The 18600-nt window shown below is 35.0% G+C and overlaps 1 protein-coding gene across 5 annotated transcripts in view; it reads right to left on the bottom strand.

The window, feature by feature from the left end:
• Nucleotides 1-18600, bottom strand: part of snphb (syntaphilin b) — a 46183-nt gene that overhangs the window by 3554 nt on the left and 24029 nt on the right. For 2 of the 5 annotated variants that reach the window (XM_062052581.1, XM_062052580.1), the window contains exons 3-4: nt 15902-16072; nt 12433-12543 (exon numbers count right to left, since the gene is read on the bottom strand). In XM_062052581.1, the coding sequence (XP_061908565.1) occupies nt 12433-12543; nt 15902-16072 (282 nt within the window). The remainder of the gene's footprint in view (nt 1-12432; nt 12544-15901; nt 16073-18600) is intronic. The other 3 variants (XM_062052582.1, XM_062052583.1, XM_062052584.1) reach the window with 3 other exon arrangements.

The following is an 18600-nucleotide window of genomic DNA, read 5'->3' as shown; positions in this document are numbered from 1 at the left end:
AGGATCGAACCCAGTACCTTTGTATTGTGAGGCACACGCACTAACCCCTGTCCTACCGTGCTGCCCATATTCGTGGTGTGTGAAAAGCAAATGCAATACTGCGTTGACATTGTCTACTTTAGGGGAAACTGTAGTTCTTTAAAGCAGTAGATCACTCCCGTCATATATAGGATCTTTGACTATATAAAGTATTTTTAACAGTAGTTCTTTAAAACAGTAGATCACCCCCGTCATATATAGGATCTTTGACTATATATATATTTTTTGCAAAACAGTAGATCGCTCCCGTCATATATAGGATCTTTGACTATAGTTTTTTTGCAGTTGATTCTCAAAAATAGTAAGTCACTCCTGTCATATATAGGATCTTTGACTATAGTTTTTTGTTGTTGCAGTAATTCCTTAAAACAGTAGATCACTCCTGGCATATATAGGATCTTTGACTATATAGTTTTTATGCAGTAGTTTATTAAAAAAGTAAATCACTTCTGCCATTTATAGGATCTTTGACCAAATATTTTTTAGCAGTAGTTCTTTAAAACAGTAGATCACTCCTGTCATATATAGGACCTTTGACTATATATATTTTTTGCAGTAGTTCCTTAAAACAGTAGATCACTCATGTCATATATAGGATCTTTGACTATAGTTTTTTGTTGTTGCAGTAATTCCTTAAAACAGTAGATCACTCCTGGCATATATATGATCTTTGACTAAATAGCTTTTATGCAGTAGTTTATTAAAAAAGTAGATCACTTCTGCCATTTATAGGATCTTTGACCAAATATTTTTTAGCAGTAGTTCTTTAAAACAGTAGATCACTCCTGTCATATATAGGATCTTTGACTATAGTTTTTTTTGTTGTTGCAGTAATTCCTTAAAACAGTAGATCACTCCTGTCATATATAGGATCTTTGACTATATAGTTTTTATGCTGTAGTTTATTAAAAAAGTAGATCACTTCTGCCATTTATAGGATCTTTGACCAAATATTTTTTAGCAGTAGTTCTTTAAAACAGTAGATCACTCCTGTCATATATAGGATCTTTGACTATATATATTTTTTGCAGTAGTTCCTTAAAACAGTAGATCACTCATGTCATATATAGGATCTTTGACTATAGTTGTTTTGTTGTTGCAGTAATTCCTTAAAACAGTAGATCACTCCTGTCATATATAGGATCTTTGACTATATAGTTTTTATGCTGTAGTTTATTTAAAAAAAGTAGATCACTTCTGCCATTTATAGGATCTTTGACCAAATATTTTTTAGCAGTAGTTCTTTAAAACAGTAGATCACTCCTGTCATATATAGGATCTTTGACTATATATATTTTTTGCAGTAGTTCCTTAAAACAGTAGATCACTCATGTCATATATAGGATCTTTGACTATAGTTTTTTGTTGTTGCAGTAATTCCTTAAAACAGTAGATCACTCATGTCATATATAGGATCTTTGACTATAGTTTTTTGTTGTTGCAGTAATTCCTTTAAACAGTAGATCACTCCTGTCATATATATGATCTTTGACTAAATAGCTTTTATGCAGTAGTTTATTAAAAAAGTAGATCACTTCTGCCATTTATAGGATCTTTGACCAAATATTTTTTAGCAGTAGTTCTTTAAAACAGTAGATCACTCCTGTCATATATAGGATCTTTGACTATATATATTTTTTGCAGTAGTTCCTTAAAACAGTAGATCACTCATGTCATATATAGGATCTTTGACTATAGTTGTTTTGTTGTTGCAGTAATTCCTTAAAACAGTAGATCACTCCTGTCATATATAGGATCTTTGACTATATAGTTTTTATGCTGTAGTTTATTAAAAAAGTAGATCACTTCTGCCATTTATAGGATCTTTGACCAAATATTTTTTAGCAGTAGTTCTTTAAAACAGTAGATCACTCCTGTCATATATAGGATCTTTGACTATATATATTTTTTGCAGTAGTTCCTTAAAACAGTAGATCACTCATGTTATATATGGGATCTTTGACTATAGTTTTTGTTGTTGTTGCAGTAATTCCTTAAAACAGTAGATCACTCCTGTCATATATAGGATCTTTGACTATATAGTTTTTATGCTGTAGTTTATTAAAAAAGTAGATCACTTCTGCCATTTATAGGATCTTTGAACAAATATTTTTTAGCAGTAGTTCTTTAAAACAGTAGATCACTCCTGTCATATATAGGATCTTTGACTATATATATTTTTTGCAGTAGTTCCTTAAAACAGTAGATCACTCATGTCATATATAGGATCTTTGACTATAGTTTTTTGTTGTTGCAGTAATTCTTTAAAACAGTAGATCACTCCTGGCATTTATATGATCTTTGACTAAATAGCTTTTATGCAGTAGTTTATTAAAAAAGTAGATCACTTCTGCCATTTATAGGATCTTTGACCAAATATTTTTTAGCAGTAGTTCTTTAAAACAGTAGATCACTCCTGTCATATATAGGATCTTTGACTATATATATTTTTTGCAGTAGTTCCTTAAAACAGTAGATCACTCATGTCATATATAGGATCTTTGACTATAGTTGTTTTGTTGTTGCAGTAATTCCTTAAAACAGTAGATCACTCCTGTCATATATAGGATCTTTGACTATATAGTTGTTATGCTGTAGTTTATTAAAAAAGTAGATCACTTCTGCCATTTATAGGATCTTTGACCAAATATTTTTTAGCAGTAGTTCTTTAAAACAGTAGATCACTCCTGTCATATATAGGATCTTTGACTATATATATTTTTTGCAGTAGTTCCTTAAAACAGTAGATCACTCATGTCATATATAGGATCTTTGACTATAGTTGTTTTGTTGTTGCAGTAATTCCTTAAAACAGTAGATCACTCCTGTCATATATAGGATCTTTGACTATATAGTTTTTATGCTGTAGTTTATTTAAAAAAAGTAGATCACTTCTGCCATTTATAGGATCTTTGACCAAATATTTTTTAGCAGTAGTTCTTTAAAACAGTAGATCACTCCTGTCATTTATAGGATCTTTGACTATATATATTTTTTGCAGTAGTTCCTTAAAACAGTAGATCACTCCTGTCGTATATAGGATCTTTGACTATATCGTTTTTATGCAGTAGTTTCTTAAAACAGTACATCACTCCTGTCATATATAGGATCTTTGACTATAGTTTTTTGCAGTACTTCCTTAAAACAGTAGATCACTCTTATCATATATAGCAGTGGTCCCCAACCACCGGGCCGTGGCCCGGTACCGGTCCGTAGACCGATTGGTACCGGGCCGCGGCCACACAAGAAATTGAAAAAAATAAAAATAAAATTGTTTTAATTTTTTTATTTTTTTATTAAATCAAGATAAAAAACACAATCTATACATTATATATTAATATAAATCAATACAGTCTGCAGGGATACAGTCCGTAAGCACACATGATTGTATTTCTTTATGACAAAAAGAAAAACAAAAAAAAACTTTTTTTTTTTTTTTTTTACTACACCCCCCCCCCCCCGGTCCGTGGGACAAATTTTCAAGCGTCGACCGGTCCCCAGCTACAAAAAGGTTGGGGACCACTGATATATAGGATCTTTGACTATATACAGTATTTTTAACAGTAGTTCCTTAAAACAGTAGATCACTCTTACCTCTAGGGGAAATGCTATTTTTCTAAATATTTCTATAGTCAGTAAACCAGTTTACACCAGTGTGCTGTTGTATATTTTGTTATAGGTTTATTTCGAAAATGTTTAAAAAACGTAACATAAGGAACAACCGGTTTTACTTTGAAAGGCCGTGTGTTAAACGGAAGTGATGTGTATTGCGCAGTATTGACAATGGTGATCAAGTGAAGTCACATGGACAACGCTGGCAAGGTGCGCTAAACACATTGACGTTGGACTAAAACTTAGCAGTCAAATTAGGAATACGGTTTTTATTTTTTTGAACCATTTTCGGACGGTTTTGTCTCATGGACTCTATGATAGAGCAGACCACGCGCACCTGTGTTGACGTCATTCGCCAACAAGATGGACAATTAGCATGAACGTGTCAACCCGACCACGAAAGGAGATGTCAAGTTTGACGAGATGTCTTCAAACCGTCTTCATCGCCGTCATCCTGGCAGACTTTTAAGGTAAAACCATTTAAAAACGTTGTTTTCGGCCATGTGATACTTTGTATGGAGGTCCGGGATGAATATGTATTGTGAATGTTGTCGAAGTTTGTAGTACCGCAGAAAACAGCGGATCAATCATGTCTTATATAGGATCTTTGACTATAGTTTTTTTTCCCAGTAGATCCTCAAAAACAGTAAATCACTCATGTCTTATATAGCATTTTTGACTATAGTTTTTTTTTTGCAGTAGATGCTCAAAAACAGCTCGTGTCTTATATAGGATCTTTGACTATAGTTTTTTTTCCCAGTAGATCCTCAAAAACAGTAAATCACTCATGTCTTATATAGCATTTTTGACTATAGTTTTTTTTTTTGCAGTAGATGCTCAAAAACAGCTCGTGTCTTATATAGGATCTTTGACTATAGTTTTTTTTCCCAGTAGATCCTCAAAAACAGTAAATCACTCATGTCTTATATAGCATTTTTTACTATAGTTTTTTTTTTTTTGCAGTAGATGCTCAAAAACAGCTCATGTATTATATAGGATCTTTGACTATAGTTTTTTTTTTGCAGTAGATCCTTAAAAACAGTAAATCACTCATGTCTTATATAGCATCTTTGACTATAGTTTTTTGTGTGTGCAGTAGATCACTCCTGTCATGTAGGCTAGATGATCTTTGACTATACTTTTTTGCGGTAGATCCTCAAAGACAGATCAATCATGTCTTATATAGGATCTTTGACAATAGGTTTTTTCCCCAGTAGATCCTCAAAAAACAGATCACTCATGTCTTATATAGGATCTTTGACTATAGTTGTTTTGCATTACATCCTTAAAAACAGCAGATCACTCATGTCTTATATAGGATCTTTGACTATAGTTTTTTTCCCCAGTAGATCCTCAAAAAACAGCAGATCACTCATGTCTTATATAGGATCTTTGACTGTAGTTTTTTTCCCAGTAGATCCTCAAAAACAGCAGATCACTCATGTCTTATGTAGGATCTTTGACTATAGTTTTTTTTGCAGTAGACCCTCAAAAACAGCAGATCACTTATGTCTTATATAGGATCTTTGACTATAGTTTTTTTTAAATAGATCCTCAAAAAACAGCAGATCACTCATGTCTTAAATAGGATCTTTGACTATAATTTTTTTGCAGTAGATCCTCAAAAAACAGATCATTCATGTCTTATATAGGATCTTTGACTATAGTTGTTTTGCAGTAGATCCTTAAAAACAGCAGATCACTCATGTCTTACATAGGATCTTTGACTATAGTTTTTTTCCCCAGTAGATGCTTAAAAAACAGCAGATCACTCATATCTTATATAGGATCTTTGACTATAGTTTTTTTCCCAGTAGATCCTCAAAAACAGCAGATCACCCATGTCTTATGTAGGATCTTTGACTATAGTTTTTTTTGCAGTAGACCCTCAAAAACAGCAGATCACTCATGTCTTATATAGGATCTTTGACTATAGCCCCCCCCCAGTAGATCCTCAAAAACAGCAGATCACTCATGTCTCATATAGGATCTTTGACTATAGTTTTTCCCCCCCAGTAGATCCTCAAAAAACAGCAGATCCCTCATGTCTTATATAGGATCTTTGACTATAGTTTCTTCTTCTTCAGTAGATCCTCAAAAAACAGCAGATCACTCATGTCTTGTATAGGATCTTTGACTATAGTTCCCCCCCCCCCAGTAGATTCTCAAAAACAGCAAATCACTAATGTCTTGTATAGGATCTTTGACTATAGTTTTTTTCCCCAGTAAATCCTCAAAAACAGCAGATCACTCATGTCTTATGTAGGATATTTGACTATAGTTTTTTACCCCAGTAGATCCTCAAAAAACAGCAGATCACTCATGTCTTAAATAAGATATTTGACTATAGTTTTTTTTCCCCTGTAGATCCTCAAAAAACAGCAGATCACTCATGTCTTATATAGGATCTTTGACTATAGTTTTTTTTGCAGTAGATCCTCAAAAAACAGCAGATCACTCATGTCTTATATAGGATCTCTGACTATAGTTTTTTTTCCCCAGTAGATCCTCAAAAACAGTAAATTACTCATGTCTTATATAGCATCTTTGACTATATATTTTTTGTGTGTGCAGTAGATCACTCCTGTCATGTAGACTAGATGATCTTTGACTATACTTTTTTGCGGTAGATCCTCAAAAAACAGCAGATCACTCATGTCTAATATAGGATATTTGACTATAGTTGTTTTGCAGTAGATCCTTAAAAAACAGCAGATCACTCATGTCTTATGTAAGATCGTTGACTATACGTTTTTTTTGCAGTAGATCCTCAAAAAACAGCAGATTACTCCTGTCTTATATAGGATCTTTGACTATAGTTTTTTTCCCCAGTAGATCTTCAAAAAACAGCAGATCACTCATGTGTTGTATAGGATATTTGACTATAGTTTTTTTTGCAGTAGACCCTCAAAACAGCTGATCACTCATGTCTTATATAGGATCTTTGACTATAGGTTTTTTTTGCAGTAGATCCTCAAAAACAGCGCATGTCTTATATAGGATATTTGACTATAGTTTTTTTTGCAATAGATCCTCAAAAAGAGTAAATCACTCATGTCTTATGTAGGATCTTTGACTATACGTTTTTTTGCAGTAGATCCTCAAAAAACAGCAGATCACTCATGTTTTATATAGGATCCTTGACTATAGTTGTTTTGCAGTAGATCCTCAAAAACAGCAGATCACTCATGTCTTATGTAGGTTCTTTGACTATACGTTTTTTTGCAGTAGATCCTCAAAAAACAGCAGATCACTCATGTCTTATATAGCATCTTTGACTATAGTTTTTTTTGCAGTAGATCCTCAAAAAACAGCATATCACTCATGTCTTGTACAGGATCTTTGACTATAGTTTTTTTCCCAGTAGATCCTCAAAAACAGCAGATCACTCATGTCTTATGTAGGATCTTTGACTATAGTTTTTTTTGCAGTAGACCCTCAAAAACAGCAGATCACTCATGTCTTATATAGGATCTTTGACTATAGTTTTTTTTTGCAGTAGATCCTCAAAAACAGCGCATGTCTTATATAGGATATTTGACTATAGTTTTTTTTGCAATAGATCCTCAAAAAGAGTAAATCACTCATGTCTTGTATAGCATCTTTGACTATAGTTGTTTTGCAGTAGATCCTCAAAAACAGCAGATCACTCATGTCTTATGTAGGATCTTTGACTATACGTTTTTTTGCAGTAGATCCTCAAAAAACAGCAGATCACTCATGTCTTATATAGGATCCTTGACTATAGTTGTTTTGCAGTAGATCCTCAAAAACAGCAGATCACTCATGTCTTATGTAGGTTCTTTGACTATACGTTTTTTTTCAGTAGATCCTCAAAAAACAGCAGATCACTCATGTCTTATATAGCATCTTTGACTATAGTTTTTTTTGCAGTAGATCCTCAAAAAACAGCATATCACTCATGTCTTGTACAGGATCTTTGACTATAGTTTTTTTCCCAGTAGATCCTCAAAAACAGCAGATCACTCATGTCTTATGTAGGATCTTTGACTATAGTTTTTTTTTGCAGTAGACCCTCAAAAACAGCAGATCACTCATGTCTTATATAGGATGTTTGACTATAGTTTTTTTTTGCAGTAGATCCTCAAAAACAGCTCATGTCTTATATAGGATATTTGACTATAGTTTTTTTTGCAATACATCCTCAAAAACAGTAAATCACTCATGTCTTATATAGCATCTTTGACTACAGTTTTTTGTGTGTGCAGTAGATCACTCCTGTCTTGTAGGCTAGATGATCTTTGACTATACTTTTTTCCAGTAGATCCTCAAAAAACAGCAGATCACTCATGTCTTATATAGGATCTTTGACTATAGTTGTTTCCCCCCAGTAGATCCTCAAAAACAGCAGATCACTCATGTCTTATATAGGATCTTTGACTATAGTTTTTTTTCCAAGTAGATCCTCAAAAAACAGCAGATCACTCATGTCTTGTATAGGATCTTTGACTATAGTTTTTTTCCCAGTAGATCCTCAAAAAACAGCTGATCACTCATGTCTTATATAGGATCTTTGACTATAGTTTTTTTTGCAGTAGACCCTCAAAAACAGCAGATCACTCATGTCTTATATAGGATATTTGACTATAGTTTTTTTTGCAATACATCCTCAAAACCAGTAAATCACTCATGTCTTATATAGCATCTTTGACTACAGTTTTTTGTGTGTGCAGTAGATCACTCCTGTCTTGTAGGCTAGATGATCTTTGACTATACTTTTTTCCAGTAGATCCTCAAAAAACAGCAGATCACTCATGTCTTATATAGGATCTTTGACTATAGTTGTTTCCCCCCAGTAGATCCTCAAAAACAGCAGATCACTCATGTCTTATATAGGATCTTTGACTATAGTTTTTTTCCAAGTAGATCCTCAAAAAACAGCAGATCACTCATGTCTTGTATAGGATCTTTGACTATAGTTTTTTTCCCAGTAGATCCTCAAAAAACAGCTGATCACTCATGTCTTATATAGGATCTTTGACTATAGTTTTTTTTGCAGTAGATCCTCAAAAAACAGCAGATCACTCATGTCATTTTGGATCTTTGACTATAGTTTTTTTCCCCAGTAGATCCTCAAAAACAGCAGATCACTCATGTCTTATATAGGATCTTTGACTATTGTTTTTCCCCCCAGTAGATCCTCAAAAAACAGCAAATCACTCATGTCTTATATAGGATCTTTGACTATATAGTTTTTATGCAGTAGTTTCCTAAAACAGTAGATCACTCCTGTCATATATAGGATCTTTGACTATATAGTTTTTATGCAGTAGATCCTCAAAAACAGCACATGTCTTATATAGGATCTTTGACTATAGTTTTTTTTGCAATAGATCCTCAAAAACAGTAAATCACTTATGTCTTATATAGCATCTTTGACTATAGTTTTTTTGTGTGTGCAGTAGATCACTCCTGTCATGTAGGCTAGATGATCTTTGACTATACTTTTTTTCAGTAGATCCTCAAAAAACAGCAGATCACTCATGTCTAATATAGGATATTTGACTATAGTTGTTTTGCAGTAGATCCTTAAAAACAGCAGATCACTTATGTCTTATATAGGATCTTTGACTATAGTTTTTTTTCCAATAGATCCTCAAAAAACAGCAGATCACTCATGTCTTATATAGGATCTTTGACTATAGTTTTTCCCCCCAGTAAATCCTCAAAAACAGCAGATCATTAATGTCTTATATAGGATCTTTGACTATAGTTTTTTTCCCCCCAGTAGATCCTCAAAAAACAGCAGATCACTCATGTCTTGTATATGATCTTTGACTATAGTTTTTTTTGCAATAGATCCTCAAAAACAGTAAATCACTCATGTCTTATATAGCATCTTTGACTATAGTTTTTTGTGTGGGCAGTAGATCACTCCTGTCATGTAGGCTAGATGATCTTTGACTATACTTTTTTGCGGTAGATCCTCAAAAAACAGCAGATCACTCATGTCTTATATAGGATCTTTGACTATAGTTTTTTTTCCCCCAGTAGATCCTCAAAAAACAGCTGATCACTCATGTCTTATATAGGATCTTTGACTATAGTTTTTTTCCCAGTAGATCCTCAAAAAACAGCAGATCGCTCACGTCTTGTATAGGATCTTTGACTATAGTTTTTTCCCCAGTAGATCCTCAAAAAACAGCTGATCACTCATGTCTTATATAGGATCTTTGACTGTAGTTTTTTTTTGCAGTAGATCCTCAAAAAACAGCAGATCACTCATGTCATATAGGATCTTTGACTATAGTTTTTTTTCCCCAGTAGATCCTCAAAAACAGCAGATCACTCATGTCTTATATAGGATCTTTGACTATTGTTTTCCCCCCCCAGTAGATCCTCAAAAAACAGCAGATTACTCATGTCTTATATAGGATCTTTGACTATATAGTTTTTATGCAGTAGTTTCCTAAAACAGTAGATCACTCCTGTTATATATAGGATCTTTGACTATATAGTTTTTATGCAGTAGATCCTCAAAAACAGCACATGTCTTATATAGGATCTTTGACTATAGTTTTTTTTGCAATAGATCCTCAAAAACAGTAAATCACTTATGTCTTATATAGCATCTTTGACTATAGTTTTTTTGTGTGTGCAGTAGATCACTCCTGTCATGTAGGCTAGATGATCTTTGACTATACTTTTTTTCAGTAGATCCTCAAAAAACAGCAGATCACTCATGTCTAATATAGGATATTTGACTATAGTTGTTTTGCAGTAGATCCTTAAAAACAGCAGATCACTTATGTCTTATATAGGATCTTTGACTATAGTTTTTTTTCCAATAGATCCTCAAAAGACAGCAGATCACTCATGTCTTATATAGGATATTTGACTATAGTTTTTCCCCCCAGTAAATCCTCAAAAACAGCAGATCATTAATGTCTTATATAGGATCTTTGACTATAGTTTTTTCCCCCCCAGTAGATCCTCAAAAAACAGCAGATCACTCATGTCTTGTATATGATCTTTGACTATAGTTTTTTTTTGCAATAGATCCTCAAAAACAGTAAATCACTCATGTCTTATATAGCATCTTTGACTATAGTTTTTTGTGTGTGCAGTAGATCACTCCTGTCATGTAGGCTAGATGATCTTTGACTATACTTTTTTGCGGTAGATCCTCAAAAAACAGCAGATCACTCATGTCTTATATAGGATCCTTGACTATAGTTGTTTTGCAGTAGACTCTCAAAAACAGCAGATCACTCATGTCTTATGTAGGATCTTTGACTATAGTTTTTTTTGCAGTAGATCCTCAAAAACAGCAGATCACTCATGTCTTATGTAGGATCTTTGACTATAGTTTTTTTTTTTGCAGTAGACCCTCAAAAACCGCAGATCACTCATGTCTTATGTAGGATTTTTCACTATAGGTTTTTTTGCAGTAGATCCTCAAAAAACAGCAGATCATTCATGTCTTATATAGGATCTTTGACTATAGTTTTTTTGCAGTAGATCCTCAAAGAACAGCAGATCACTCATGTCTTATATAGGATCTTTGACTATAGTTTTTTTTGCAGTAGATCCTCAAAAAACAGCAGATCACTCATGTCTATATAGGATCTTTGACTATAGGTTTTTTGCAGTAGATCGTCAAAAAACAGCAGATCACTCATGTCTTATATAGGATCTTTGACTATAGTTGTTTTGCAGTAGATCCTCAAAAACAGTAGATCACTCATGTCTTATATAGGATCTTTGACTATAGTTTTTTGCAGTAGATCCTAAAAAAACAGCAGATCATTCATGTCTTATATAGGATCTTTGACTATAGTTTTTTTGCAGTAGATCCTCAAAGAACAGCAGATCACTCATGTCTTATATAGGATCTTTGACTATAGGTTTTTTGCAGTAGATCCTCAAAAAACAGCAGATCACTCATGTCTATATAGGATCTTTGACTATAGGTTTTTTGCAGTAGATCCTCAAAAAACAGCAGATCACTCATGTGTTATGTAGGATCTTTGACTATAGGTTTTTTGCAGTAGATCCTCAAAAAACAGCAGATCACTCATGTCTTATATAGGATCTTTGACTATAGTTGTTTTGCAGTAGATCCTCAAAAACAGTAGATCACTCATGTCTTATATGGGATCTTTGACTATAGTTTTTTGCAGTAGATCCTAAAAAAACAGCAGATCACTCATGTCTAATGTAGGATCTTTGACTATAGTTTTTTTGCAGTAGATCCTAAAAAAACAGCAGATCACTCATGTCTTATGTAGGATCTTTGACTATAGGTTTTTGCAGTAGATCGTCAAAAAACAGCAGATCACTCATGTCTTATATAGGATCTTTGACTATAGTTGTTTTGCAGTAGTTCCTCAAAAAACAGCAGATCACTCATGTCTATATAGGATCTTTGACTATAGTTGTTTTGCAGTAGATCCTCAAAAACAGTAGATCACTCATGTCTTATATAGGATCTTTGACTATAGTTGTTTTGCAGTAGATCCTCAAAAACAGCAGATCACTCATGTCTTATATAGGATCTTTGACTATAGTTGTTTTGCAGTAGATCCTCAAAAACAGTAGATCACTCCAGACTAAAGTAAAGTTTGACGAAATGTCTTCAAACCGTCTTCATCGCCATCATCCTGGCAGACTTTTAAGGTAAACCCGTTTAAAAACGTTGTTTATACTTCGTCTGGAGGTCCCGGATGAATATGTATGGTGAATGTTGTCTAAGCTTGTAGTACCGCTGTCTGGCCGTTAGATGGCAGCAATGACCGTGTTCATGGTCCATGTTCTTACCCTTTGGTTGGGCTGCTGTCGCTGCCTTTACAAGAGCCCGAGTTGCTGCTGCCGCTGAGGGAGGCGTTGCCGAAGGGGTCTCGGTTACTGGGGGCCGCCGGGGACCGCCTGCTAGTTCCACGCAAACCACAAACAAAGAAGACATGTGTTGTTATAGTTTGGTGACGTCACACACAACACACAGGTCAGGTGATAGTGAGCTGCAAAAAAATCAAATAAAAATACCAACAAGTGACAAGAGCAGGTGCCAATGGAAATGCACAAATATACAAAAAAAATATTAGAAATACACAACCAAAGTTTGGAAAAGCTGTAATTAATGTGATTTTAATGACAAATGAGGGTGAAAAACAAGTCAAAGACAAGATGTGACACATTTGATACAATAAAGCACACATCATTATGCCTTTTTTGCACTGCAGGGTTTCCCAAACTGTGACTTCATGGATCCTAGGACATTTTATATATGGCCTAATAATTACATTTGTATGCAGTAATCATGTCCTCAAAAACAGCTCATGTCTTATATAGGATCTTTGATTATAGTTTTTTTTTGCAGTAGATCCTCAAAAACAGTAGATCACTCATGTCTTATATAGGATCTTTGATTATCGTTTTTTTGCAGTAGATCCTCAAAAACAGCAGATCACTCATGTCTTATATAGGATCTTTGATTATAGATTTTTTGCAGTAGATCCTCAAAAACAGTAGATCGCTCATGTCTTGTATAGGATCTTTGATTATCGTTTTTTTGCAGTAGATCCTCAAAAACAGCAGATTACTCATGTCTTATATAGGATCTTTGACTATAGTTTTTTTTTTTAGTAGACCCTCAAAAACAGCATATTGCTCATGTCTTAATAGCATCTTTGATTATAGTTGTTTTGCAGTAGATCCTCAAAAACAGCAGGTCTCTCATGTCTTGTATAGGATCTTTGACTATAATTGTTTTGCAGTAGATCCTCAAAAACAGCAGATCACTCATGTCTTATATAGGATCTTTGGCTGTAGTTGTTTTGCAGTAGATCCTCAAAAACAGTATATCACTCCTGTCATGTAGGCTAAATGATCTTTGAATATAGTTTTTTGCAGTAGATCCTCAAAAACAGCAGATTACTCATGTCTTATATAGGATCTTTGACTATAGTTTTTTTTTCAGTAGACCCTCAAAAACAGCATATTGCTCATGTCTTAATAGCATCTTTGATTATAGTTGTTTTGCAGTAGATCCTCAAAAACAGCAGGTCACTCATGTCTTGTATAGGATCTTTGACTATTATTGTTTTGCAGTAGATCCTCAAAAACAGCAGATCACTCATGTCTTATATAGGATCTTTGACTATAGGTTTTTTTTCAGCAGATCGCTCATGTCTTACATAGCATCTTTGATTATAGTTGTTTTGCAGTAGATCCTCAAAAACAGCAGATTACTCATGTCTTATATAGGATCTTTGACTATAGTTTTTTTTTCAGTAGACCCTCAAAAACAGCATATTGCTCATGTCTTAATAGCATATTTGATTATAGTTGTTTTGCAGTAGATCCTCAAAAACAGCAGGTCACTCATGTCTTGTATAGGATCTTTGACTATAATTGTTTTGCAGTAGATCCTCAAAAACAGCAGATCACTCATGTCTTATATAGGATCTTTGACTGTAGTTGTTTTGCAGTAGATCCTCAAAAACAGTATATCACTCCTGTCATGTAGGCTAAATGATCTTTGAATATAGTTTTTTGCAGTAGATCCTCAAAAACAGCAGATTACTCATGTCTTATATAGGATCTTTGACTATAGTTTTTTTTCCAGTAGACCCTCAAAAACAGCATATTGCTCATGTCTTAATAGCATCTTTGACTATAATTGTTTTGCAGTAGATCCTCAAAAACAGCAGATCACTCATGTCTTATATAGGATCTTTGACTATAGGTTTTTTTTCAGCAGATCGCTCATGTCTTACATAGCATCTTTGATTATAGTTGTTTTGCAGTAGATCCTCAAAAACAGCAGATCACTCATGTCTTATATAAGATCTTTGACTATAGTTGTTTTGCAGTAGATCCTCAAAAACAGCAGATCACTCATGTCTTATATAGGATCTTTGACTATAGTTGTTTTGCAGTAGATCCTCAAAAACAGCAGTTCATTCATGTCTTGTATAGGATCTTTGACTATATAGTTTTTATGCAGTAGTTTCTTAAAACAGTAGACCACTCCTGTCATATATAGGATCTTTGACTATATAGTTTTTATGCAGTAGTTTCTTAAAACAGTAGATCACTCCTGTCATATATAGGATCTTTGACTATAGTTTTGTTTGCAGCAGTTCCTTAAAACTGTAGATCACTTCTGCCATTTATAGGATCTTTGACTTTATATTTTTAACAGTAGTTCTTTAAAACAGTAGATCACTCCCGTCATATATAGGATCTTTGACTGTAGTTTTTTTGCAGTTGATTCTCAAAAATAGTAGGTCACTCCTGTCATATAGAGCAGTGGACCCCAACCTTTTTGTAGCTGCGGACCGGTCAACGCTTGAAAATTTGTCCCATGGACCGGTGGGGGGGTGGGGGTGGGGGGTGTATTTAAAAAAACAAAACATTTTTTTTTTTTTTTTACATAAATAAATACAATCATGTGTGCTTACGGACTGTATCCCTGCAGACTGTATTGATCTATATTGATATATAATGTATATATTGTGTTTTGTATGGTGATTTCATAAAAAAAATAAAAATATATTTATTTTTTATTTTTTATTTTTTTAAATTTCTTGTGCGGCCCGGTATCGGGCCGCAGCCCGGTGGTTGGGGACCACTGATATAGAGGATATTTGACTGTAGTTTTTTTTTTTGCAAAACAGTAGATCACTCTCGTCATATATAGGATCTTTGACTATAGTTTTGTTTGCAGCAGTTCCTTCAAACTGTAGATCACTTCTGCCATTTATAGGATCTTTGACTTTATATTTTTTAACAGTAGTTCTTTAAAGCAGTAGATCACTCCTGTCATTTATAGGATCTTTGACTATATAACGTATTTTTAACAGTAGTTCTTTAAAACAGTAGATCACTCCCGTCATATATAGGATCTTTGACTATAGTTTTTTGCAGTTGATTCTCAAAAATAGTAGGTCACTCCTGACATATAGAGGATCTTTGACTATAGTCCCCCCCCCCCGTAATTCCTTAAAACAGTAGGTCACTCCTGTCATATATAGGATCTTTGACTATAGTTTTTTTTTTTCAGTAATTCCTTAAAACAGTAGGTCACTCCTGTCATATATAGGATCTTTGACTATATAGTTTTTATGCAGTAGTTCTTTAAAACAGTAGATCACTCCTGTCATATATAGGATCTTTGACTATATCATTTTGAACAGTAGTTCCTTAAAACAGTGGAACATTCCAGAAGTGGGGTGTAAAAGTCCACGTTTGGGAGACCCTGCCGCAGGACCGTGTGTGGACAGACCGGGAGCGAGGGGAGGAGGGGGAGTGTGTCAGACGGCTATGGCGGTCTGGAGACTTGGTGGACGCGCTTCCTTTAGCGGCGGAGGCGTGGCCTTTAGTGGGGCGCATGGAGACCATGTAGCCCGTCTCCATGGGGACGTAGTCTACTTCTATCAACCTGCAGTAGTCAAACCTGACCAGGGGTGGGAAACAAAACCATTTAGGTCACACACGTGCTGCAAGCCCTTTCCTGTGCTGTAAAAGAAAGAAACAACGACTTTTGCATTTAAGCGAGCTTTGAAGTGCATGCCACAAAGCAACAGGTGGCGCTAGAATCAAAGGCCTGCAGAGAAACAAAGCACAATTATAGCAGAACTTCAGCAACAATCCGCGTCAACTGCAAAGTCCAAGTGTGCTGTGCTGTTCTACTCCGGTCCTGTAGGTGGCGCTACTGGCTAATGATCATTGCAATGATACACACATTTATCCATATAGAGGAACTTGAAGTTTTATTTTTTTTTAATGTAAAACTTATTTGCAGGGCATTAAAAAATGTAAAGGAAAACTAAGCTTTTGAACCGATACTGATAACCGATATTTATGTGTATATACTCAAGGCAGCAATGTTTACACCCTACTGAAAAATGGACAACTACTACGTAGGGATAAGGATAATTTAATGATATTTGAGTGGAAAATACCCTTCCCACTGTAATTCTGACTCGAGATGTCCGATAATGGCTTTTTTTCCGATATTCCGATATTGTCCAACTCTTAATTACCGATTCCGATATCAACCAATACAGATATATATATACAGTCGTGGAATTAACACATTATTATGCCTAATTTTGAGCATGAGGAGGTTGATGTGGGGGAGTAGGGGGTAGTGGGGGGTGTATATCATAGCGTCCCGGAAGAGTTAGTGCTGCAAGGGGTTCTGGGTATTTGTTTGTTCTCAGTGTGACCTGTATGGCTGTTGACCAAGTATGACTTGTGTGTGGGAAAAGCCGTAGATATAGCCTTTAAGGTTTATTGGCGCTCTGTACTTCTCCCTACGTCCGTGTACCACTACGTACAGCGGCGTTTGAAAATGTCATAAGTTTTACTTTTTGAAACCAATACCGATAATTTCCGAATCGATACCGATAATTTCCGATATTACATTTTAAAGCATTTATCGACATCTCTATTTTGAACCGATACTGATAACCAATATTTATGTGTATATACTCAAGGCACCAAGTTCACATATGTCCGATAATGGCTTTTTAGCCGATATTCCAAAATTTCCAACTCTTAATTACCGATTCCGATATCAACCAATACCGATATATATATATATACAGTTGTGGAATTAACACATAATAATGCCTAATTTTGAGCATGAGGAGGTTGATGTGGGGGAGTAGGGGGTTTATATTGTAGTGTCCCGGAAGAGTTAGTGCTGCAAGGGGTTCTGGGTATTTGTTCTGTTGTGTTTATGTTGTGTCACGGTGCGGATGTTCTCCCGAAATGTGTTTGTCATTCTTGTTTGATGTGGGTTCACAGTGTGGCGCATATTTGTAACAGTGTTAAAGTTGTTTATACGGCCACCCGCCGTGTGACCTGTATGGCTGTTGACCAAGTAGGAATTGTGTGTGGGAAAAGCCGTAGATATAGCCTTTGAGGTTTATTGGCGCTCTGTACTTCTCCCTACGTCCGTGTACCACTACGTACAGCGGCGTTTGAAAATGTCATAAGTTTTACTTTTTGAAAGCAATACCGATAATTTCCGAATCGATACCGATAATTTCCGATATTACATTTTAAAGCATTTATCGACATCTCTATTTTGAACCGATACTGATAACCGATATTTATGTGTATATACTCAAGGCACCAAGTTCACATATGTCCGATAATGGCTTTTTAGCCGATATTCCAAAATTTCCAACTCTTAATTACCGATTCCGATATCAACCAATACTGATATATATATATATACAGTCGTGGAATTAACACATAATTATGCCTAATTTTGAGCATGAGGAGGTTGATGTGGGGGAGTAGGAGGTGTATATTGTAGTGTCCCGGAAGAGTTAGTGCTGCAAGGGGTTCTGGGTATTTGTTCTGTTGTGTTTATGTTGTGTTACGGTGCGGATGTTCTCCCGAAATGTGTTTGTCATTCTTGTTTGATGTGGGTTCACAGTGTGGCGCATATTTGTAACCGTGTTAAAGTTGTTTCTACGGCCACCCTCCGTGTGACCTGTATGGCTGTTGACCAAGTATGAATTGTGTGTGGGAAAAGCCGTAGATATAGCCTTTAAGGTTTATTGGCGCTCTGTACTTCTCCCTACGTCCGTGTACCACTACGTACAGCGGCGTTTGAAAAAGTCATAAGTTTTACTTTTTGAAACCGATACGGATAATTTCCGAATCGATACGGATAATTTCCAATATTACATTGGAAAGCATTTATCGACATCTCTATTTTGAACCGATACTGATAACCGATATTTATGTGTATATACTCAAGGCACCAAGTTCACATTTCTGCCCAAAATGTTTACACCCGACCGAAAAATAGACAACTACTACGTGGGGATAAGGATCATTTAATGATATTTGAGTGGAAAATAACCTTCCCACTGTAATTCTGACCCATGCAAACACTGCAATGCAAGTTGGAATGTATTAACGTCTCGACTTTTCAATGATTCAAATGCGAGACCAACATGG

The sequence above is a fragment of the Entelurus aequoreus genome, linkage group LG07, assembly GCF_033978785.1.
Source record: "Entelurus aequoreus isolate RoL-2023_Sb linkage group LG07, RoL_Eaeq_v1.1, whole genome shotgun sequence".
Lineage (NCBI taxonomy): Eukaryota > Metazoa > Chordata > Actinopteri > Syngnathiformes > Syngnathidae > Entelurus > Entelurus aequoreus.
Note: the sequence above shows the minus strand (reverse complement) of the source record. Positions and strands in the feature narration are given on the sequence as shown.